The 23,810-nt window shown below is 45.1% G+C and overlaps 1 protein-coding gene across 1 annotated transcript; it reads right to left on the bottom strand.

Moving 5' to 3' along the window:
• Positions 1-5,086: 5,086 nt before the first annotated feature.
• On the bottom strand, positions 5,087-22,509 carry thbs2b (thrombospondin 2b). The gene is made up of 22 exons (XM_018762671.2): positions 22,088-22,509; positions 21,418-21,489; positions 20,702-21,258; positions 20,504-20,588; positions 17,790-18,028; positions 16,878-17,015; positions 16,674-16,767; positions 15,627-15,803; positions 14,628-14,804; positions 13,708-13,881; positions 13,382-13,509; positions 13,107-13,259; positions 12,786-13,004; positions 12,575-12,682; positions 12,084-12,243; positions 11,557-11,675; positions 10,827-11,061; positions 8,815-9,042; positions 8,349-8,620; positions 7,903-8,000; positions 7,630-7,769; positions 5,087-7,378 (listed from the first exon to the last, which is right to left on the bottom strand). The coding sequence occupies exons 2-22, from the start codon at positions 21,482-21,484 to the stop codon at positions 7,371-7,373; spliced, it is 3,576 nt and encodes a 1,191-aa protein (XP_018618187.1). The 5' UTR covers positions 21,485-21,489; positions 22,088-22,509; the 3' UTR covers positions 5,087-7,370.
• Positions 22,510-23,810: the final 1,301 nt, after the last annotated feature.

Genomic DNA, 23,810 nt, shown 5'->3' with positions numbered 1-23,810 from the left:
GAAGATAGGTGTCCTCCTGTTGAATGACCACAAAGCCATGTGATTTGATATGGAGCATCAGCTCATGTCGGGTGACCCCTGTTGAGTGGCCCTGCTGGGTCGAGGGTCTCATTCAAGGTTCCTACAATTTGGCACGTGGGAAAAAAACCCTACGTTGCCCATGCATCAGACATGCCTGTAAAGTGTGTGTGGCGGAAGATGGTAGAAGGAACAGATGAACTATTTTGTAATGTTGTGTAGTATTTTTTTCCGCAGAATCCCATGAGGACAACCGAGTTAACAGACGATCGTTCATCTGTAGGAATCGCACTGCTGACATGCAGCCTTTTTCCAGGGAGCTCCGATACGGGTAAAGAGGTGAGCAGCTGGATGCTGGACTAGCAGAAGCTGCAGAGTTTCCCATATAAGGATAAAAAATTCCCTTTTTGCATTGAGTGAGTGCAATCATAAAAAATAACTAGAAAAGCTGAAAAATGATGACCGCGAGGCAGATATTTAAAATGAATTATGATAATTGAGTTTCAAAAAGCGGTAATACATTTTCTCAAGCAGCTGTTCGCTCGCATAAGCAATACTCAGTCCAAAGGTATGGAGAGGGTTGGTGGGAAGTCAGAGCTTCACGCAGGCATTGGTCTTGGAGGAGAACTTGGGATCTTTTCAAGTGGATCCTGAGTCTGCATGTGGAAGAGCACTGTGCACACCTAAGAGCTGAAAGATTAAGTGCGCCTTCCTGAAGACTAGAAAAACAAAAGGACACCATGTTGGCTAGATGTTAAAGTGTGATCTGAGACTGAGAACATGGACAGTGGATGGCAGGAGGCCACATGGCCGATGAACTGATCGAACTACGCCCATGAGAGTGATGAGTTGTGACTGGCGATGTGGACGATGACCTGTTCATAACTTAACCCAATGATAAGGATGATGGACATCAAGCCTCACTTGATGGAACTTCAGGAAAGAGACACTCGGCCTCACTCCACCAGCTCTTCAGCATCACTTCTCAACCTCCTCCTTCGGAACATCCACACGCGATGATTAATGACAGTAATAAATACCAGTTGCTCCCCATTTCTGTGGTAAACAGCTTTGAGCACGTTAACGTTCCTGACATTTCTCGCTGAGGGCCACATCCAGCTGGCACATCAAGGTTTGGCTGTGGAACACGAGGAGCTCGAATAGTGAGGCACCATAGACATGGTGGCCTCATGAACACAGAGCAGCTCAGCTAAGCGGGTGCAAATAGCCGCCTTTGCCTCCATTATCGGGAGCTACCTCGCAAGGCCTGATTCATTGCATTGAAACCCAACAAAGTTCAGCTCCATAAACCGGAGCTCCCAGGGTGCAGGTTTGTAAGAAGAAATATGATTTTGGCGTTTTATGGGAGATGGGGCCTGTCCAAAACACCGTGAGTCAAGATTCATCACATCGGGCACTTGAACCACTTCAGTGGATCACCGAGGTCTACGAAGTGGAAAAAGTGTCAAGAAAGCACTGTAGTGCTGCATGGTTTTGTGAGAAAGGAAAGTGTTGTGTGCCTTTTGGAGCTTCCATGGGGGCTTCATGAAAGGTTTATTAGGTGACAAAGACGTCAATGGCCACAGCTCTGCAGACGGAGCAAAGTGGCTACGGTGCCTTGCTGTTCTCCCAAGAGTCCTGCAAATCCAGTTCAGCTGTTACCTGAAGGTGCGGTGATCTCCGCCGTTCTCTGCCATTCTCCTGCGAACAAATCGTCCTTCCCTGGCCTAGCACAGTAGCCACTGAGCCGTTCACCAACATCGTCCGTCGCAATTCATGCTAAGCTAACTTAGCGTAGCCGCGCATCGCCACTTTTCCTGCCCCCTCGTCCTCCTGTCAGCTTCATTCCCTTTTACGCCTATCCTCTGCGGTTCGGTTCAAGAAAGTGCGTCTTTAAAGGCGTCCCTCCAACTCATCTTCTCTAAAAACCACGAGAGGATCGTATATTAAAAAAAAAAAAACAATTTCTATACGTTTTATGTTCCTCCGTTTTGGAAAATTTCCTCTGTAAAGTACTCAGAGATCGTGACTGTTTAGTATGTGGTGCAAGTCCAGAAGAGGCTGATAGATGTGCTGTGGAGGGAGAAAGGCGCCTTCCCCACCGACGTCCTAGCAGTAGTGCATCATCATCAAGTAGAACTTCACGGTTGCTGTGAGACGATATAGCAACAGCGGAACAGCGACAAACTGTTTACCCAACACAAAAGGAGAGGGAAGCAGATGCAGATGGGATCGCCCGTCTGAGCTCTTCCCGAACGGAGCCACTCGGTTACACCCGGGATCATCGTCCTTTCCAAGCAAACGTTCTCGATCATTCATAACAGGCCCTTTGATTCTCCCGGCTTTCCTGCTCGACCGATTCCTGCCGCGGAGACCTGGATTTCAGACAAGAGTGGCCCGCATCTTGTACGTCCCCGTCAAGTCCGGAACAGGTGTTTGCGGTGGTTCAGTGCGCTGGGTGACAGACAGTCCGTCCCCTTTTACTTGTGGGATGCAGTTGGATTCCCAGCTGTTCTGCAGTTTAACAAACAGCGTGACTGAACGTTGACTAGTTGACTGGCTCACCCTTCCCAAGTCAACACTCTTTGCCAAGGGAGTTGGACACCTTCTATTCTTAAGGAGAAGCAGATGACTATTTGGGATTTATTTTAGTTCTTAGGATATTTAAAACTTCAGGCAAACTGTTTTTGAATTAAATGTTAGGCTGACAACATATAATGCTTAGCTCGTGCAATAGGGAGTTAATTAGCCTGAAATTTTTTTTACTCCATAAATCCGTTTTAGGGAGCGTTACTGAGCGCGACACTAGTGCTCGTTGGCATATTCGCATTCCTAATTAGCAAACCGTGTCCATTTATTTTGATCAGAGTATAACCCGATGCTCTGACTCAGATGGAAAGCGCCCTTTTCGGTTTGTTTCATGGGCTTAAGCAATCGATCCCTTTCATCCCTGCCTTACGCAATGCTCCGTTTTCACGAGAGCAGCTACTCAGTTCAGCAAAAGCTGGAAGAAGGAAGAAAAAAAACTAAAGCAATAAAACAAATACATTTTTATTGGTTTGAATTAATTAGGAAAGTTTGCCAGTACAGCATATTCTTTTTTCTACAAGGGTACTAAGCCAACACTTTGATCGAAAATGTTTCCACTTTTACAGCTGGTCGAACTTACAGCTGGAATCTGTAACTCAAAGGTTCAACAGCAGGGTCGTCAAGGTCTTGAAGCAGGACTCCGGTAAACCGCTATTTTGCCTGCTGGCCAACCTGTGATTCTTAATTTGCATGTCTCTGTAAACTTTTTCTCCAGCGCTCTGATTTTTTCTCGACCGTCCCGTTCCCTGTCAGAACTTGAACATATTTCTGTTATCTCGTCCCCTGCTCTTTCATCTCCCTGCAACGTTCTGAGAATGATCATTTTTGAGGACATCTAACGGTGGGCTGGGCAACAGCAGCAGTATCTTTTGTGGAGTCGGGTAATGCAGCCGAATCTCCGATGTGAGGGATGAGCCCAGGATGCAGAGCCATGACTCATCCTGTAAACACGTCTCTTCATGGGACAACACGAAGTCTCGAATTTTGACCGCAACATTCGTGATTAATTTAGCGGCAAACACAGAGCGGGGGAAACGTAAATGTAATCATCACATGACAGATGGCTGCATGTTCAAACCCCCTTTCTTTGTCAAAAGAACGGAATGGCAGTGGCAGGAACAACAAAAACAGGGGTCATGGTAATGACACATGATCCCACCCAAGAGGGGCCTCTACAGCGTCTCCAGACCTGGTAACAAAAAATCCATTTTAAAGTCTGTCACACTAGCTGTGTCTCTCACACACACACACACACACACACACACACACACACCCACTGTCTGAAACCACTTGTCCCGAGTGGGGTCGCGGCGAACTGGAGCCTAACCCAGCAACACAGGGCGTAAGGCTGGAGAGGAAGGGGACACACCCAGGATGGGACACCAGTCCACCACAAGGCACCCCAAGCGGGACTCGAATCCCAGACCCACCTGAGAGCAGGCCCCGGCCAAGCCTGCTGCACTGCCACGCCCCCACCAAAACCTAATAGATAAAAGAAAACCAAAAGTAATAATCAGTCATTCTCATCCAAAAACAGCGCTGACATTCATCACCAACAACTTCAAAAAAATTCAGAAAAACATCTCCTCCCCACTGTGAGTTTTTGATTGGTTTTGTAAAGACAAAATGGTGGTGCAGCGGGCGCTCCCGAGTCCCGCTCTCTGGTGGGTCTGGGGTTTGAGTCCCGCTTAGGGTGCCTTGTGATGGACTGGCGTCCTCTCCTGGGTGTGTCCCCTCCCTCTCCAGCCTTATGCCCTGGGGGTGTGGAAGAGGTTTTATTGATGCTTGTGGTGTCGTGGTTGGAGTGGCTGCCTTTGGCTCCGAAGGTTGCCAGTTTGATCCCCACCTCTGGCTGTAGTGCCCTTGAGCGAGGTGCTTGCCTTGCAATGGCTCCAGTGCCTTCGCCCAGCTGTGTGTCTGGGTAGATAGTTGTTGCCCTGCAATGGACTGGTGCCCTGTCCAGGCTGTCCCCCACCCCTTCAGCCTTGCTCCCAATGTCTTTGGGATAGGTTCCGGCTCGCTGCGACCCCACTCGGGACGTGTGGCTTTTGAAATTGGTTGGTTGGTTTTATTGAATTTCCTGGCCACACCTAGTCCTCGTTTCTGCATAAGCACCCTCTCCTGGAGAAGGGAATGTGGCCTGTGGCCTTTGGTTTTTCTAAATGATGCTTGGAGTAAATATCATTTTATCAAGTTTGAAAACCCTGTTATTACCAGCACACGTCTCAAATAATAGACTGATTTGTACTGGAGCACATGCTATAAATGTTAAGTGGAGGAGAGTTATTTTAGTAATTACAGCATCTTTCTTATTATAAACAAGAGATGTAAAGCCAGCTGTTGGAATAAATAAAATTAGCCACCTATGTTTCTGATTTATTTAAACAAAGATGGGCCATAAAATTTGGCATTATGAAAAAAATTGCGGAAAAAATAAATGTGCTTCTCAAGGGTAGATCAAAGCCATGATATTGCATGTTTCCTGGCAGTTTATTTATTGGGTCGTCATCATTACAGCTGCTAATCCCAGCATTTTTGTTTGAACTCCTTTCTAGCGCATTATAAATAACTTTTGATTTCCTGTGTGTTTTCAACATAATTTTTTGGTTACATTTTTACTGGCACTGGTTGAGATTATACACACTTTGTTTGCACAACACCGTGAGTCTGAGAAATGCTGGCGACCCACAAGGGCCAGCGGTTTATGTTGCTGAATTGAAAGCAATGGTTGTGTTCTATTCAGTCCTGAGAATTTCTACATAGTCTGGACAATAAATATGGTAACAAAAAACCCCAAAAGTCATACCTAACAGCAGCTTTTAGTCATAACTGCAGGCGGGCCCCGAGGAAAATCTCGTACGAAAGTTTTATTTGTGAAACATTATCATTTCATTTGGTGCCAGACACTTACAAATGGTTCTTTTGCTTTGAAAATTCAAACAACGATATAGCTATCAGCAGACAAATTGGGCACAACCTGACAAATCACGTGAATAAAAAAATACATGGTAATATGGTAGTTATGAAACATACAAAACAATTGTAGTATAAAAGCTATAAAAAAGGTATATAGATGTCATCAGCTACTAATCCATAAGACCCATCCAATTAAAGAATTAAAAATCCTAGTTATGGGTTAATGTTCTATTAGTGTTGTCTGCGGATGGAGGGAATCCAGAGAAAAATACTGTTTGGTCATGAAATTCAGCCAACCTTCATGATGTTGTCTTTGGAACAACGCAACATACAAATTTTTAAACTACTATCGTCATTTCCAAGGAAACCCTAAACAGATCTTGAACTCAATGGTTTAAATGTACAACAAATAACCATTTTTTTTAGAAACTGTCTCACAGTCACTGATCTAAAATTTTCTCAATATGTTGCTGAATTAAAAATAACAGTTGTGTTATGTTTAGTCCTGAGAATGAGGACAGACTAAAATTAAGATGATTATTTTCATTGTTGTGTGTGACAACGTCGTCATTCCGCACTGCACTCTAATTGTTTAACCTCCAGTAGAGTCACATGGATCGATTTCAAAGATGAACCAGCATTTTATCCAATATTTTTCCAGCATTTCGCCTGTACAGTTTCTACGACGAGACCCAAAAACCAGTCCTGTTGTTTACAATCTTTACAGTCGAGTTGCATTTTCAGTCACACGTCCAGAAAATAAATCACTTTTAAATATATTAAAATGCTTTCTAAGATACCTTTTTAAATTTACAGCTGTTGAACTTGTAACACATTTTGCTGAAGAAGTAAGATAAGATGCTTTTGAAATGTCACGTCATCTTATTTTGGTTTTTGGGAAAATCTGAATATTGTAGTTATATGCCTTAGCACTTGAGCTGAAGAAATTTAATCAATGTTGACAATAAATAATTATATACATCTCTTGGCTAGAACAAAAAAAAAAATCAGCTCATGACATGTGAAGCAAAACACGAATAATTTACAAAAGAAATTATAGTACAATCTTAATATAAACATCTTCACCCCAAAAGCAATTCAAACATTAGAAGGCTAAATTTCTGAATTGAAATGCAAGTCACAACAAGAGACCCTCTTAAAAGGGACTCATTCAAGACAACAGGAAATGATGCAATAACCTTAAAGAGCAATTTGTGCAACAAGCTGGAATGATTTGTTATGGTGATACTGGAAAAATCCCCATTCAGGTGAATAATTTCACAGCATCTCCTGTCGAAGGAAAGTGACACTTGGCTACAATCAATAAGAATCACTCGACATTACACACATATCTGTACAGTAAATTGAGAGAAAAAAAGGTGGTGTATAACTTTAAAACGCTGAACTGGAATGATAAAACTCGGAACTGAAAATGTATAGTTCGCCCAGGTATATTTGTAGAAGTAATACATTATAATGAGTTTAATGTTATGGTCACTCTATAAGGTACAATGAATTCTGAGCTGGAAAGACCATGGGCCAGTGTTAGGATACTCCGCACCCCAGTGGTACCATCGCAATACCCTAACCCTCCATAGTCCTGTCAGGTTATTCCACATCCCCCAAGCTCTTGGGTATAGCAGGAACTGGTCCTGAGGACAGTAAAAAAGCGGTGCTCACTTCCATTGGCTGACGTGGCAGACAGTTGTAGTAAGTTTGGCTGAACATCTTGTACTCTGATGTACCTTTTTGCTGTGGATTCATCCGAAAAATGTCACAGGATCAGTTTATAAGATTATGATTACTTGATTATGGCTTGAGAACTTCATTTTCACCCCTCGCAGAGCTCAGTTATCTGGAAAAAAGGTTGGAATATTGGACCATTTTTTTAAAAAAAAAATACACTGCAAAAATCATGAAACTGTACCATGACAGAAACATATGCTACTGAGGAACTTCAAAATAAAATGCCAAAATAATAAAATCTGCATGTACAGCAGGTAATATTATGTGGTTTGCTGAACAGTTCTCTTTGCATTGACGTAACATTGGATCTCAAAACATGTCAGTGTCTTTGCAGTCGTAGATAGAAACCATGGCTCTCACCTCTGCATTCGTACTTCAGGTCAGAGAAGTAGACCAGCTCCTGGGAGAAGACAAAGAGTCCTAACCTTCCTCCAGCAAAGGTCTTGTCATAGATGGGGCCTGAATCAGCCATGATCTGTTTCCCTTCATAGACCACGACCCTGCAAAAGACAGACTGAGGAGGTTAACCAGGTTGCCTAGTGGTTGTGCAATTAGTTGAGTCCTTAAGGATGTGGACGTGTGACTAGAATTTGCCTGTTCACAGGTTTGGGGACTGGTGCTCAAGGCAGTTACCTGATGAATCCAGTCTTGGGCCTGTGTATGAGGTGCCAGCGGTAGGCTGTGTAATCCTTCCAGCCAATATTGTTTGGGTCGTGCCAGAGGGTGCGGACCTGGGTGCAATGAGGGTAGAAATGTAATGAAGCCAAGCATTAACTCATCATCAAGTTCATGTGTCCATGTTGATGTCTCACAAGATAGATGTTTGGGTTTTTGGGGCACTCTGCTGTCCTGTTGCAGCTTTGGAGTCAAATTATGAAGCATGGTTAACATGGGTGCAACATGAAATGTGAGTAAGGGAAATGAGAGTGATATTTTGAGGGAATGATGGAATCAGGACTAGGCTATTGCCATTAAACCTTTGGGGAAAGGCATTTAAGCCAATACGCTGTGGTGTAAATGGAAAATGAAGGGTTTCTGCTGAAGAACAGAAGTAGCCAAGGTCAGATAATTCCAGAGACCTGATGCTTGGTGTTGCCTGTGTGCCACAAGGCATTTCGGAGAATCTCCCCTGTGCCCGTTGTGGAATTGACCACCTTGAGGGACACGCCAGAGATGCCAAAGGCCTTGGAAGGCTTAGTCTCCCAGTAGGTTTGGGTGATCTGCTTCCACATGACCACATAGAACCGCCGGCTGGACTGGTAGCCAAACACGAAGCCAGCATAGTCATCATCTCGGTCCGTGTTCACATAGAACGTGCCACTGAAGTCCACCGCATTGAACACATCAAAGCCTGTTGTGCAGAAGTCCAGATAAGAGAAGACAAACAGTGAAAGCAATTTCAAAGCTAAAGTTGCTCGGTAGTCAATAGTAATGAATCAAAAATCAGCTAATGACCTTTAAAATGTCAGGTAAAAACTTACCCTTGTGTCCAAATTTGTATTAATATGCCAGATTTTATATTAAAATTGAATAAGGGTAGCTCACCCACAGCAATCCCTGGGTCTGAGTTGGCGGTCTGCACAAGCTCCTTTCCTTGGTTCCGAACCACCCAGTTGGGGTCAATCTGTGTAGTCCCCTTGGGGTCAAGATGAACCATCTGGAATTTGCGAAAGTCTGTGACACTGACGGCGTTGTTCTCTGGGCAGACATCAATGATGTCTGGGATGTTGTCGTTGTCAAAGTCATCCTTGCAGGCATCACCACGGCCGTCTCCTGAATGGTCAATAACCAAGGACAGTCAAGAACATAGCCCTCAGTTCATGGCTGTGGACCACGCTAATGTGGCTGGCAATGGCTAACAAATTCTCAAGTATCAAAACAGGCTGGAATTGTTTCCACTGTTAGTTCAGCTTTGAAAGAAATCTTGACAAGTTCTTCTGAATGGCCAGTGAATAGCTTTGTTATGACCAAGAGTTTTTGATGAAGACTGTTGCTCTGAAAGCAGTGGAAACTTTGGGGCGTTTTTGGCACTGGCTGACAGCAACTGTTCATTAAAACTAATGAGATGGAGAGCCATTCCAGACCCCCACCCTGACCTCAGCTTCTCAGCATCTTGAAGCCAACTGCAACAGGAGACCTCATCCCTTCTTGCTGTGACAGCTCACATGGATATGCACAACTTTCTCAGGCTATGAAGGGGAACAGAACCAGACCTGGTGATGAAGCCCACAGCCCAGAGGCAGGTTCTCACCAGGGCCATCATGCGATAAAACTGTTTAACATAATTTACTGCTCAGTAACAAAAAATCAGACACTCAGTGAAACTGCAGACCCTTTGTTGAGCTCAGAAGAATGTTGACCCATCAGCACTGAATGCAAGGAAGGCACAGATGTGTGTGTTACCAGGTTTCATGCTTATCCTCTGTGCCTCTTGACCTTTGCCCCTTGCTCTATGTCCTCCTATGGCCCTTGGCCTCATTTTCACCAGCCAGATGTAGAACCTTGATGTTGAGGATGTTTTGGTTACAAAGGCCAGCAGAAATCCTGTGGTAACGACACACTCTCTGTGCTTCGAGGACCCGTGGCGTTAAAGTGACATTACAGGCTACTGACAGGATCACAGTCTTCAAATCGCAGTAGGATTGAATTATAACACCAGTAAGAGGTGACCAGTGTGACAACACTGATTCTGAAGGCCTCTGGTTCCTCTCCATGGTCAGACAAGAGTTCTGAGCATGGTCACAAGGGGTGGAACACACTAGAAGGCTAAAAAATTAGTGTGAGCAAAGGGTTGCATATTCCAGGTACCGGAAGTTTCTTTGGAAAAGGAGCCAATAGCAGCAGTTAAACCAAGCAAATTATAGTTAATGAAGTATCAACAGAGGGATGAACTTCGGTCAGAGTAAGGAGGAGGTAACTTTCCTACCAAATTCCATGAAACTGATGGACTTGCCATGAAACCCTAACGCTTGTGTTCACGGACTGCTCTCCTTGCTGTCATCTCTTCACTTGACCTTTACCTTAGGGCAGCTGGTAGTGTAGTGTTTAAGGTTGCTGCCTTGGGCTCCAGAGGTTACAGGGTCAGTTCCCACCTCCACCAGTAGTATCCTTGAGCAAAGTACTTACCCTAAATTGCTCCTGTAAAATTATTCAGATATGTAAATTGTTGTAAGATGCTTTGGAGTAAACTGTTAGCTAAATGAGTAAATGTAACTTCTTAGTATTGAAGCTGCTCAGAAGTTGAAAATGTGTAAACAAATATAGGCTTTGCTTACTTTACTGATTTCATGTTCGTTTGGACCCTTTGCATGTATCGGATTTATTGCCTTACAGAGATTTATTATTACTTTTTATTTATTATTTATAGCACTGCTCTTATTCTAGTGCACACTGGGTGGTCTGTGATTTCTATTGAATCATACAGTATGTCTTCTTTGAAGTGTCTGGGGAACTGTTGTTGAACTGTTGTGGGATCTGGGTGCTGCTTTAGGTGAGTTTCAGTGCAGATCGTTGACCATCTTGGACACTAAGAGTTACCTGAAACTTCTTTTTCTTACCGTCAGAGTCAATTTGATCTGGGTTGGCCACAAGCCTGCAGTTGTCTCGATCATCAGGGATCCCGTCGTTGTCATCATCTGGATCACAGGCATCACCCTTCCCATCCTGGTCATGGTCAGCCTGGTTTGCATTAGGGATGTAGGGGCAGTTGTCCATATTGTTCTGGTGGCCGTCTTCGTCAATGTCCTGGTTGTTGTCACACTGATCTCCCACCAGGTCATTGTCCTTGTCTTTCTAAGAGGGGTGACACCATAAGACTGTTTTGTCAGGATGATTATCTGAGAAAAATGTTCTTTAGATGGACAATTGTCATAGATGCAAGCAGTAACATATTTACAGGAAGCCAAAGGAGACCAGTAGACCAATCCTTCACAGCTGGCTTTGTAAAAGTTGGAAAAAAGTTATGGATTTTAATCCTTTGTTGAGTTTATGTGAAACCCATTGCCTTCGCATGGTGCTCAGTACAGAGACAATATGGTAAAATGATTTTTATTTACAGCTGAAACTTGACTGCCATTGTCCTTGTGGATTGTCAGATGGTTAGATGGTTAAAGGGTGACTATTCTGTGGTCACTCTTAGATGGTTATAGGATTGCTGTTTTGTGGCCATGATTAGATGGTTAGCTGATTGCTGCTCTGTGGTCATGCCAGATGGTTAAATAATCCCTATTCCATGGTCATGCTCACAGTTCAGTACATCACCAAAGCCTCACCATCTTGTTTTGTTACCTGGTCTGGGTTGTGAACAAGGGGGCAGTTGTCACACTGGTCTCCCACACCATCTAGATCAGTGTCCTTCTGGTCTGTGTTGTAGAAGTAGGGACAATTGTCCTGCTCATTCAGGATCTCTGAGGATGGAGACAGGAAAGGCATGATGACTGTAATTCATCCAGGTTTGAGATTCCTACATTCCAATCTACTCCACCCAACACATCCCAATCCATTTGCTCTAATTGTTCCAGATCTACAAGCTATAATTGTTCCACATTGGCTCACTCTCATAAAAATTTGCCCAAAACCTTTCAAGTTTTATGCATGGGAGGGGCTTCACTGTGCAAAAACTGAATTCCACTTCACCCTTCATGAGGACATATACGTAGAAGTTGGGATAGGCCAAGGTGGAGAATGGATACTTTGAACTCATAACCAAAGAGTTCTGTGGACTGGTGTATATTTTTGGATAACTCTACACTGGTAAAGCAGGTTGTATGAAAAATATGAGATGGCGATATAAAATAAGTGTAGAGTTACCATACCGTCTCCGTCAATGTCGATGGAACAGGCATCTCCCTCGCCATTGTTGTCTGTGTCGGTTTGCGCTGGGTTGTGTTCATAAGGACAGTTGTCACACTGATCACCAACATCATCCTTGTCGTAATCAAACTGACGTGGGTTGTACTGTAGTGGGCAATTATCCTAAACAAGGTCCGGTGACAGTAAGGATAATAAAAACATTGCCAGTACAAGATGTTTTCTTTCTATCTGCCAAGGCTTACCAAACTTTATTTAACCCCTCGGAAACAACATAACAAAAGGAAGGCAGGACTAAACAAAACACATGATTTTGATTTGGATTTGGGAACTCAGACAGCTCTGTCATCACAAAGAAGTCCGCATATATCGACTGTAGCCAAGTTCATATCTGGGGGAGGAACCGTTTTAACGGTTCGTTGACGTGACCACAGGGGATCCTTTACAGACCATTATGACTGAACGCAGGAAGTGACTCATGTCCACTGGGTCTCACCCTTTCGTCCACGATGTCGTCGTTGTCGTCGTCACTGTCGCAGGCATCTCCTTGGCCATCGTTGTCAAAGTCTTCCTGCCCTGAGTTGGGCAGATGAGGGCAATTGTCCTGAAAAAGTGAAGGAAAATCATGATTGAGTGGTAGCGAACCCTTGTTTCTCTTAGCTCTTTAGACCAAAGCAAACATATTTCACCATCCACCTGGGTACTACCTTCTTGCAGTGGTAGGTAGCATTTTCTCCACAAGCTAGGTTCTGGTTTGGCCAGCCATCCAGGTCAAAGTCCTCACCACAGATGATGCCATCTCCGGCATAGCCGGTCCGGCACTCACACTTGTACATGGGGTCACTGAAGTGGCTCAAGAAGATGCACAATGCAAACTTGTGGCAGCTGTGGGTATTGTCCTTGCAAGGGTTATATGGCTCACAGACCTACAGGTAAAGAAAGAAAGTGTGGGGTGACACATGTGGGATCCCAACAGCTCACCAATGTAAAGGTTAAAAATAGAGGTTAAAGGTAAGGGTGTCGCAGACCTGCTTGTTGTTCTTGGCCACCTCCACTCCCAAGCCATAAGGCTGAGTGCCCTTGTACCGTGGGGGACAGGGGAGACAGTGGAAGCCAGGCTCTGTGTTGATACACCGCTCAGTGCCCGGCACGTTGTAGCACAGGTCCGAGACCATGTCACACTGTGAGAAGAAGCGGAGCAAGAGATGTGTGTTAAAGAACATATTAGACATGTGTCAGTGAGGTACAAATTTCACCTGACAGCTGAGGCCACAAGCAAATAGGTGTGGATCTGGAGAAACACCTCATTCACATCCTCGCAGTGGGTGCCATTGCCACGGAAACCCAGGGGACAGGGGCCACATTCCCAGGATCCATCGGCTCCAGTGCTGCACTCCACCCCAGCAAAACACGGGTTTGAGAGACAGCCATCTGTCAAAGGTGAGACCATGATCAACATGGTCATTAAAAGTGTCAATAAACATTGAATACCATAAAAGCAACTTAATGTCTCCACTCTTGGTTGGTTTTACTGATGGGATTTAGATGGAGTAGGGATGCTCACTGATGGTGTTTAGGTCAGGTGGGGGTGTCCACTGATGCGATGTGGGATGGTTCTGTAATGCTCACCAATAGGGCAGTCTTGCTTGTTGCAGACCTCGTTGTCAACAGTCTCCCCCAGACACGGCCTGCCCTCATGTTCAGGGTGGGGGCTGTTACATTCCCGCATTCGGCTCTTCAGTCCCCCGCCACAGGTTGCCGAGCAGGCCGCCCACGGGGACCAGGGGCCCCATCCACCATCGACTGCCAGGCAGGAAGAATAACGGGTAAGGGACATGAAAGGGGGAGTAGGGAGTTGTGGTTGGATGAATTTGAGGACAGGTATCACTGTTCAGAGAAACAAAAGTTCGACAAGCTTTTGTCCTCAGGAAGCCATTGCTGTTGTACCTTCAGACCACACTAACTGCTGATATGCAAGTGTGATGGGACTCAGCTGTGGACCACCAGCCTGAGAGGACTCAACATGGACAACCAATGTGATGGGCCTCAACGTGGACCATCACTTTGATGAAACTCAAAGTGAATCATTTGTGTGATGAGACTCACTGTGGACTCCCACTCTGATGGGACTCAAAGTGGACCAGTATTCTGTTCGGACTCATTGTGGAACCCTACTCTGATGGGACTCAACACAGACCACAACGAGAGAAGGAATTTGCCTTCTCCTCCCAATGATGGGAATTCTGGAACAAATGAGCTCACAGAAACACGTGTAGACTCTTGGTCACATCTGGAGGGGCATAGCTTTCGCATACCGTCATGATTTGTATCAAATTACGTTATATTATTTAACCACGAAACTGGTGCGTTAATCCTAAATGTCTTATATAGCATGCTATTTCGGAGCTTCATTTTACCGTATTCAGCAGGATAGTCAGCAGTTAAAGTCAAATGCCTTGCTCTATGAACACCACAGTGTTTCCAAAGCAACTACCAGACCATCAGCTACCTTTATTTCCAATTTGTGCCCTTCGGGCCACCATACTCACTGGGACATGGGTTTGCATGGCAGGTCTGGGTTTCACGCCCAGTGCCCTCGCAGTCCTTGCCCCCGCGCTGTGGAACAGGAGCGTTGCAGTGCCGGATGCGGGTGATCTGGCCATCGCCACACGTCACCGAGCAGGAGGACCACGGTGACCATAGGCTCCACCCACCATCCCTTCGGACTGACACAGAGAGGGTGGGAGATTACATGGCTTTGCACCGACTTTCTCTGACTTACACATAGTGCCAGCATTTGCATATTGCTGAAATTACCATGTTTTTTCCCTGGGATGAACTGGTCCACAGTGCAGTGTGAATCCCTGCCTTATTCCATGCGCTTCCACAGATTCACTCTACAATAAATAACCCCAACCCTCAGTAAACCCTGTGATATATTATTGGGTCACTGCATTTGTGAAATTATTAGAAGAAACTAACCAATATGGCTACAGGAAACAGGTTGGATTGAAAACCATACAAAATGGGATGCTTGCTTGTTGTGAGCTGATTTTTGAGGTTGAAGGTGAGACGGTAGACAAATTTTGTGAAAATCTGGAGAGGGAAAAAAAAAGCATCTTGCTTGCAATTTTTTTTGCCCCACTGCTCATGGATGGTTTTGAAAATGGGAGGGCTTGCAGGGTACCGGGAGACATGAGTGAGATCTCACGCGGTCAGAGTGATATCGTGCTTTTAAAAGCAGGACTTCTCACTGTAAACTCTAACATTACTAGCACAGTCCTTGTTTGCTTCAGGAAATACAAGAGGACACTTTGCTGGACTCTTACAGAAGCACAGTGGGAGGAACCCTGAAGACAGACATGGATTATGGGTTCAATTCCAATGGGTGGAGCAGTTTTGCAGCTTGGCTTTTGCTCACCGGCTGGTTCTGCCAGGGGATGGAAGAAATATCCCCCACCCTGCCGACCCCAGGGGCTCAGCATCCAACTCCTCCCTGTATGTGTGCCACTACCTTGTTTGTGCCCCACCTCTCTTGGCGTACTCACTGTGGTTGCTGCACTTTCCCATGCTGCACCTGCGTGTCTGGATGGATGGACCAGGGCACGAGCTGCTGGAATCGTCGCAGGAACGACCCCTCTGCTGCGTTCCTGTGCCACAGGTGACCGTGCAAGTCGTCCACTCCGACCAGGGCGACCAAGCCGTAAACTCGTTGCTGTCGGTAGCTTGACGAACAGGGACACCAACAGGAAGAGCTCGTTCACACCAGTTTACCATTTACATCTGCACCCACCGTGACCTCACTTGTGTGCGCTTTGGAGTCGAACCAGTCCTCTATCCTGAGGAATCACTTTCTATATTATATATATTTATTCATTTGGCTGATGTTTTTAGCTGAATTTCTAAACCGCAGTGGTTAAGGGCAGACTAAGAGGAGAGCAAAGGTTAATTCCATTGCTGATCATCTCATCTGTGACGAGACAGATGTCCAACTCCTCTGTCTATCTGCCTTTATCTCAATAAAGTTGCAGTTTTTGAATAAAGGAGAAAAGGCCGATTTTTGAGAGCGACATCATCCCCTCCCCGCCCATCTTGACCACTTCAGAAGCTCCAGTCAGAGCCAATGTGTGCAATTCATCATAGCGGGGAGAGATGGCTTGAAACAGCAGGGCGTATCCTTCCCTCTCGGCTGTAGCGCTCCTCCTGTCTCAAAATATATCATATAAGATGGAAAATGTTCTATTCTTTGGGCAAAACTCGAAAGCAAACTGTGTGAAAGGGGCTGAACGGATTGAAACCAGGTGACTGAGCGGGGGACTGAATTAGCCCTGAAGAGCAAATTGACTAGGACCTAGGGACTGTTAGTTAACAAAGATTATTAGTCTCAGCAGCTAATTTTACCTAATGAGGAGAACCACATGGATTCAGAGTTCAGGAATAAAATGGAACTAGAAATAACTAGTGGAAGGTGCCAATTTAGCCGAGTGGACTGTGTGAAGAGGAGATACAGAAAAAGACTAAAGTTCAGAGGATAAGACTAAAGTAATCCAGAGATGAGGACTAAGATTAAACATGGTGCTGGATGAAAAACTTACACAGGCAAACAGGACAACATTCCCCATCAGGGAAGGTTGGATTGGCGCAGGACACCAGAGGACATAAGATCTCCCGGCAGACCGCTCTCCCTTCCTGTTCATGGGTGGGGGGGGGTGGTTAGCACTTAACTCACATCCAGACAACATGATGTAATGGTGCTCAAACCAATAAGACTAAAGGACCTCATTGGCTCCCAACCTGACCTTGCAGGTGCACATGGTGCAGGTGTCCACCACCCAGTCCTCCTTGTCCTCAAACAGTCTTCCATCGTGCCAGCACACCTGCTGCTCACTCATCTTCATCTTTGCCAGTGTCTCCTTCATGGCGGTGTTCTCATCCGTCTGGGGGAAAGCAGGCGCATGCGCACATGCATGGTAATCTGAGTTTCATCTAAATCATAAATTTTAAGGATCAGGGCATTTGTGAGCACATCTGGCCGACTCTCCGGGTTGAGCTTTGGACAGAAAGGAAAAGACCCCTTCTGTTCTTTACCAGCCACCCCGAAGTGAAGCTTGACCCCTCGACCTTGTTGGATTCGCACATCATCACCGCTCTTGCCATTTGAATTCATGCAGTGTGACCCTTTAAACTCTGAACCAAATGGGGAAACTCAAACATGCTGTTGGCTCGGCAATAAAGGGAATTAAAGCAAATACCTTGGAGGACCAGTAACCTGCCCCAGTGTCGCCGCTGATTCATGCTCTCCTGATTTACCAGGGTGAGCAGAATAGTATCACCGTAACTCCAGATCCAGGTGTAGTTAATTGCTTCTCACATTTTTAAACTGCTCATCCCATATGGGGTCGCGGGGAACCGGAGCCTACCCAGTAACACAGGGCGGAAGGCCGCAGGGGGAGGGGACACACCCAGGACATGACGCCAGTCCGTCGCAAGGCACCCCAAGTGGGACTCGAACCCCAGACCTACCGGAGAGCAGGACCCGGTCCAACCCACTGCGCCACCGCGTCCCCCTAATTAATTAATTGCTTCTCATTTAAATTAATTTAAACATGCTTATTTTCAAATAGTACAGTCATTACCATTTGAAAAAACTGCCTGTTTACAGAAGTGGGTAGGAGGAGACAACGCTCAGCGGATCAGCCGCATGCACTCACCACTTTCTGCAGGCCATCGATGAGGTTGCTCACGACGACACGCAAACCCTGCAGCTCTTGGAACAGGTTGGCCAGCTCCTCGCACGAGCGCTCGCACATGAGCTGTGAACCTGGCGCTGCCGCCGGGGCCGGGGTCTCCAGCTTGGGCCCGATGGAGTTGGTGGGAGCGCTGGGGTCCACAGGCAGGTCCTCAGGTGTCTCCGTCACCTCGGCACTCTCGCTCACGGCGTTGGCCTCATCTGCATGATGTAGCATTCAAAACAAAGGAGGGCAGTTAAGGTGGATGTGAGTGAAAAACATCTTCCTGAACCTGTTTTTAAAAGTAGCTGTGCTGCAGTTCAGCATAGAAATGTGAATCTATTTCCACCCAAGTTCCTTCAGCACAGTTGCACTCAAGAGTGTTTCATGCTGAAGGTCACATATTGAAGGTAGTGAAAGGTGAAGCTCTCAAGGTGCAAATGCTCTGATTGGAATTAGACCGTCTGTGAACCCAGTAAGTAGGGAAGAGTCCACTGTGGTCAGGAGACATACTGTGTCCTTCCTGGACAATTATAGCAAGGTTATGGGATTTGCAAATGTTCTGATCTAAAGCTGCCTACATGACTCACTACTCCATTCTTCCTCAATTTCTACTCTGAAGGAGGATATTAAACCACTCAGGTCCTGTCCTGGTCCAGCACCTTCCAAACATAGTATTGAGTAAATTCATGTAAAATCCTGTTTCACACCAGCCGTTCAACTCCGACCCTAGAAGGCCAAATCCAGGAGGTTTTTTTGTTCCACACAAGCAGCGAAACACCTGATTCCACTTACCAAACACGTTTAAGGCTCTTTTCCATTGTCTGAATGGTTTATAGCGCGCTGTAAATGTTCTGCACTCAATGCATTGAGTAGTCCTGCGCTACTCCATCTTCTGGACTAGTGAAGATTAGCATGGCATGGTCCAGACATGAGCTAGATCAGCATGTATGAGAAAGAGCAACAAAAGCTGAAATGACTCAAAGTGCTACGGAGAATGTCTCCATAATCCTTTTGGACACTGGAGGCTGGGTTTGTACCGGTAATAACAGAGTCAGACCAAATGGTTCACAAATCTCCCTAATGAAGGTATGTCATGGCCAAAGCCATGACACCATATCCCCAAGCTGATGCCGGAGTTGATGGGGGCAGGGAACGAACAATGAGCACACGTAACACAAAACAGCCTGCAGGTTCTAGGGTCCGCCAGTAATTTAGTGTATCACAGATTGGAGGGAGAGCACTGGTGCATTTAGGTCCTGTAAATACTTTGGCCTAGTTGGGATCCCTGGAAGGAGCTTTTCCTGTTTTTTAGAAGTATCTGCTAGATCCATTGAACCCCCCCCCAAAGAGCGCCTGCATGAGTTCGGTTGGAAGAGGGAGTGCGAGGAAGAGAAAATTACAGATATCCTCTCTACCAACTGCTTTGCATTAAAGTCTGGATAAATCATATCTTACGTGGCACGATTTGTATGTATTGAGTGGAGTCTGTGAGGGCCAAAATCTGGTCCTGGGAACTAGCGAGCCACCGTCTCCGCAGTTCCACATCACTGCCCGAACCCAGTGGGAGGTCCAGGAAAACAGAAGGCGTTCCACGGCATTCGAGCAAACCCACTGATCTTCAAGCATCCTGGATGACTCTACAACCAGCAAAGGGAATTAGGCGATTCCATAGAGAGGATCCAAAGATCAGCACATTAAGTGCTGCAGCTGTTTCCAGCGATTTAATAACAAACAGCATCCATTGTGAATGAGTAATCCTGCTCTGAGTGCATCATCTTGAGCTACCACACAGACAGTGTACACACTACAGATTCAGTTCCTCCAAATGGTCCTCATACTATGCCCGTGCAGATGCACTGCCATGGCACACAGGCACTTCCCAATATACTGAGAGTTCTGGATTTCAAAATGGTGAAATTTGGGTAAAGGTCTGGCTTTGCAACAGGACTCATGACTAAATTACCACATTGCACCATGGGACCCACAGTAATTCACAATAGAAGATGGACACTGTTCAAGTTCAGAAATGGTAGTTGGTACACAACGCCTTCCATGAGGACTTATTTCCCCCATCATCCAAGAAACCAGAAGCTGCTACCACTGCTCCTTCTCTGTCATTTTACTGGCCAGCTGCTGTGTACTCTCTGAGGAAGGGATATTTATACTGGCTGGTTTTCATTAGAACCCAAGGCCAACATAACCAAAGTGTTCGACAATTCAAGCTGTCTGCAAGTGGACCAGTTGTCCAGAGCCCAGACCTTACACAATGCTGACAGAGCAGTTCTCAGAATGGATGACATTGTACAAAAATACATGCACATTTCCACTCAATGTAACGGCTGTCAAGTACAATTCCCAAAAAAATAAGATACCAGAATAAATCAAGACTTCCGAGATCCCTTTTGTTTTACGCAACGTTACTTTAGCGAAGATAGTCTCAATCTGCATTCACTGCATCCTGCCTGTCCGTTATCTCAGCATTTAGTTAGGAAAACATACACACAAAGCTTTCGGGGCATCCTGGAGGGCCACCCAGTACTCTGGGTGGAGTTAGCTTGAAAGTGACAGTGTAGCCAGGAACTTACCAAGGCTTTAGGAACACACTTTCAGACACACAACCCTTGTCTTGTGAGGGCAACCAAATAAGAGTCATCTGTGTTTGATTTCAGAAGCCTGCCAAGTGGCCTTCTTACCATGCTTGGAGATCTCACAGCCCCTGCTGGCCAGGACCTCCTCTGCCGGGGTGTCAAAGATGAATTGTATGTCTTGCAGCAACCCCTGGAAGACAACAGGTAGGAAGACAATTGTCAGGCACTCATGTTGCTATGGAAACCACAAGTCAAAAACCAATCAGCACTCTCTCACTAAGGGGCAATAAAAATGAATCTTACACGAAAGTGGTTTTGTCGCATGGATCCCTTGGCCACAAACATCTGGCTGCCCTCAAAATGCAGGTTTTCATAGAAGGGCTCGTCCAGAATGAAGCCGTCAACCAGAGAGCAGCCCACTAATAAATTGGCCACCTCGCCATGTACCTCCATAGTCAGGTTCTTCCACTGCGAATCAGCCAAGTCAACATCCTCGAAGGAAACCATCTTATTGGAGCCATCAGCCCAGTATAAAATGTCCAGGGTGTTGGCGCGGCCATTGGACACCACCTGGAATTGAAGGCGATCCCCAGGGCCCACCATGGACAGCAGAGTGCTGCGGGAGCCTCGGTCCTGCCGAAAGGTTGCTGAGAGCACAAAGCCCTCATTGTTCTGGATTTGCCTCACAAGCTGTCGCAGAGCTCCTCCGCTCACCGGAGGCAGCGATTCCGCACTGATGAAGCGGTAGGCTGGGGTGTCTGGCTCCAGCCCCCGGAAGATCTTGACACCGGGGGTCATATCTGTGATTTGGCTGGAATGCAGCAAGTCGATGACGGTGCCATCTTCCAATTCTTCGTCATCTTGAGGGCAGAATCAGGTTGATCAGATCATCAAGACATGGGGGGAGAGGTCATGCGGTCAGTCAATAATTCCCTGAAGACCCCCGGATTCCAAATTAATCAAAGCCAAAACTGAATTGTTTATTTTGAAATGGAGAACATATGCCTCTGGCGAATTACCTTGAGCAAGAGCGGAGACAGATAGAAGTAGCAGTGGCAGCCAGAATGAACTTCCCCTGAGAATCATGACTCCTTCGGAGAGAAACAGTGTCAATGTTTAATGAAAATAGAGACTTTCCTGTGGCCATACGAATGCCAAAGATACACAAAGTTGCATCCTGGCTTGAGTACCAAGAGTAAACAGAGTAAATGACTCATGCTGTACACTGACACCACATAATCCAACACACATAAACACACATACACCATTGCACACACAATGTTAGTGACACGCAGGGATTACTTCAACGTTGGCCATGTCCGAACCAGAAGTGAACAAACAGAATCGGCATCAGTAAAAGTAATTTTTATAAGATCAGTAAAGATCATTGAATCGATAAGCACATTTTCCTCAAATCAGGAGACAAAGATAAATTTAATTAAATCAATAAAGATATTGATATATACCTCAAATCCTCAAAACTGTAAAATCAATAAAAGACCATTCATCAAACCAGCCAGGGAAGCTCATTTTACAAATCATCAAACATCATTCCGATTCCCACAGTTTAAATAAATTGGGTGAATTCTTTTCCACAAATCAGCGAAGATCATTTATTTGATCAAGATCATTTGATTAATAAAATCAGTAAAGAGCCTCTCAGATAAATCGCACGTGTATCCAACTCACCTGGATTAGCAGGTCCGATCTTCGGGTGTTTAAAGAACTCTTAGAAGCGCTTCATAGAGAACACGGTGATGGAGCTCAGTATGATGATGGACTTCACTAGTGCTCCGCCGATGTTCACTCTGTGGTGGCTGAAGAAAGAGCTCAAAGAACCGCAGTGAAGCGCCCGACACTTCTTCTCCTCCTTATATAGCCTCGGCCGGGGGGTCCCTCGCACTTGAAGTTCTCATGGAGTCTTCTTCTCCAAGTCGGCATCAAGTCTTCTCGAAGTCCTGTGGAAGTGGGTCCTAAGCCGCGCGCTCCTTCTGACTGCGCAGCCTGCGGTTACATTTATATGAATACGGGTTTAACCCCCGCAGTTCTCACACCGAACCGAGACGACAAAGAGGTATTTCTGGAAGGATGGTAAACTACCGCGAACATCTGTTTCAGCAGGTCAGAGACAGCGATTAAAAGGGTAACAAGCATGCGCACAGACGAGGCAACAATTTAAACGCACATCATGTCACGTAATGTGTGACAAATACACACCAAAAAGATGTAACAATGTAGCAGACATCAGAACACGTGGCAATGTAACAAAAACATTAAAACACGTTACAGTATAACAATCACAAACCAAAATATGTAACAATGCAGCACACATCTCATAGAAACATAACAATGTAGCAAACAGACATCTGGACATGTGAATTATATAACACAGCATGTAACAGTGCAATAATTAAACACGCATCAAAATCTGTGACAATGTTGCAAACAGGCATCAGAATATGTGAAAATGTAACAAATCACAACATGTAACAGTGTAACAATTGTGTATCAAAATATGTAACAATGTAGCACGCATTGCATCAAAACATGTAACAATGTTACAGTCAGACATCTGAATGTGTGCCAATGTAACAAAAACATAAAAACATGTTGCAGTGTAACAATCAAACCAAAATATGTAACAATGTAGTGCACGTCACATCAAAACATGTAACAATGTAGCAAACAGACATCTGAAAATGTGAGAATGTAACTATCATCACAACATGTAACAGTGTAACAATAACATATCAAAATCTGTAACCACGTAGCACACATCACAGGAAAATGTAACAATGTAGCAAACAGACCTCTGAACATGTGACAAAGTAAAAAACACATTACAACTTGTAACAGTGAAATAAACGCACATCAGAATGTGTAACAAAGTAGCAAACAGGCATCTGAACATTTAAGAATGTAGCACACATCACATGAAATTATGTAACAGTGTACCAAATACAAATCAAAACTGGAAACAACATACAAAAGCATTTAACAATGTAGAGCGCATTGATTGAAAACATGAAACACTGCACCAAATACAAATAAAAACCTGAAACAGCTTAGCACACAAAAACATTTAACAATGTAACAGACATTACAGCACGTACCAGTGTAACAAACATCAAAACATGTCGCAATTTAACAAACACATGTCAAAAGTAACAATGTGACAAACACACATGACATCATCCAGCAATGTATGAAACGCACACCGTATCACTGGGATTCACTCTGTTCTCCTAGTGCCCGTACTATCCATCACTTAGCTTTAACTGGGCACTCACAATGACCACTGTGACCCCTGATTCATCTGCATGAGGTCACACTCTTTAGCGAATTTGAATAAATCAGAAATGTGGAATCTTTTGCAAGACTTCTGGAATTTATTAACACCAAAACAGAAATA

Source organism: Scleropages formosus, chromosome 3 (assembly GCF_900964775.1).
Source record: "Scleropages formosus chromosome 3, fSclFor1.1, whole genome shotgun sequence".
NCBI lineage: Eukaryota > Metazoa > Chordata > Actinopteri > Osteoglossiformes > Osteoglossidae > Scleropages > Scleropages formosus.
Note: the sequence above shows the minus strand (reverse complement) of the source record. Positions and strands in the feature narration are given on the sequence as shown.

Bases quoted from the DNA above. Each gene is read 5' to 3' on its own strand.
- thbs2b (XM_018762671.2), bottom strand. From the start codon at position 21,484: ATGATTCTCAGGGGAAGTTCATTCTGGCTGCCACTGCTACTTCTATCT. The intron at 12,244-12,574 runs GTGAGACCCAGT...GACCTTGTTTAG, and splicing joins ACGACATCGTGGACGAAAGG to GATAATTGCCCACTACAGTA. The intron at 9,043-10,826 runs GTAAGAAAAAGA...TTGACCATTCAG, and splicing joins AGATCAAATTGACTCTGACG to GAGACGGCCGTGGTGATGCC.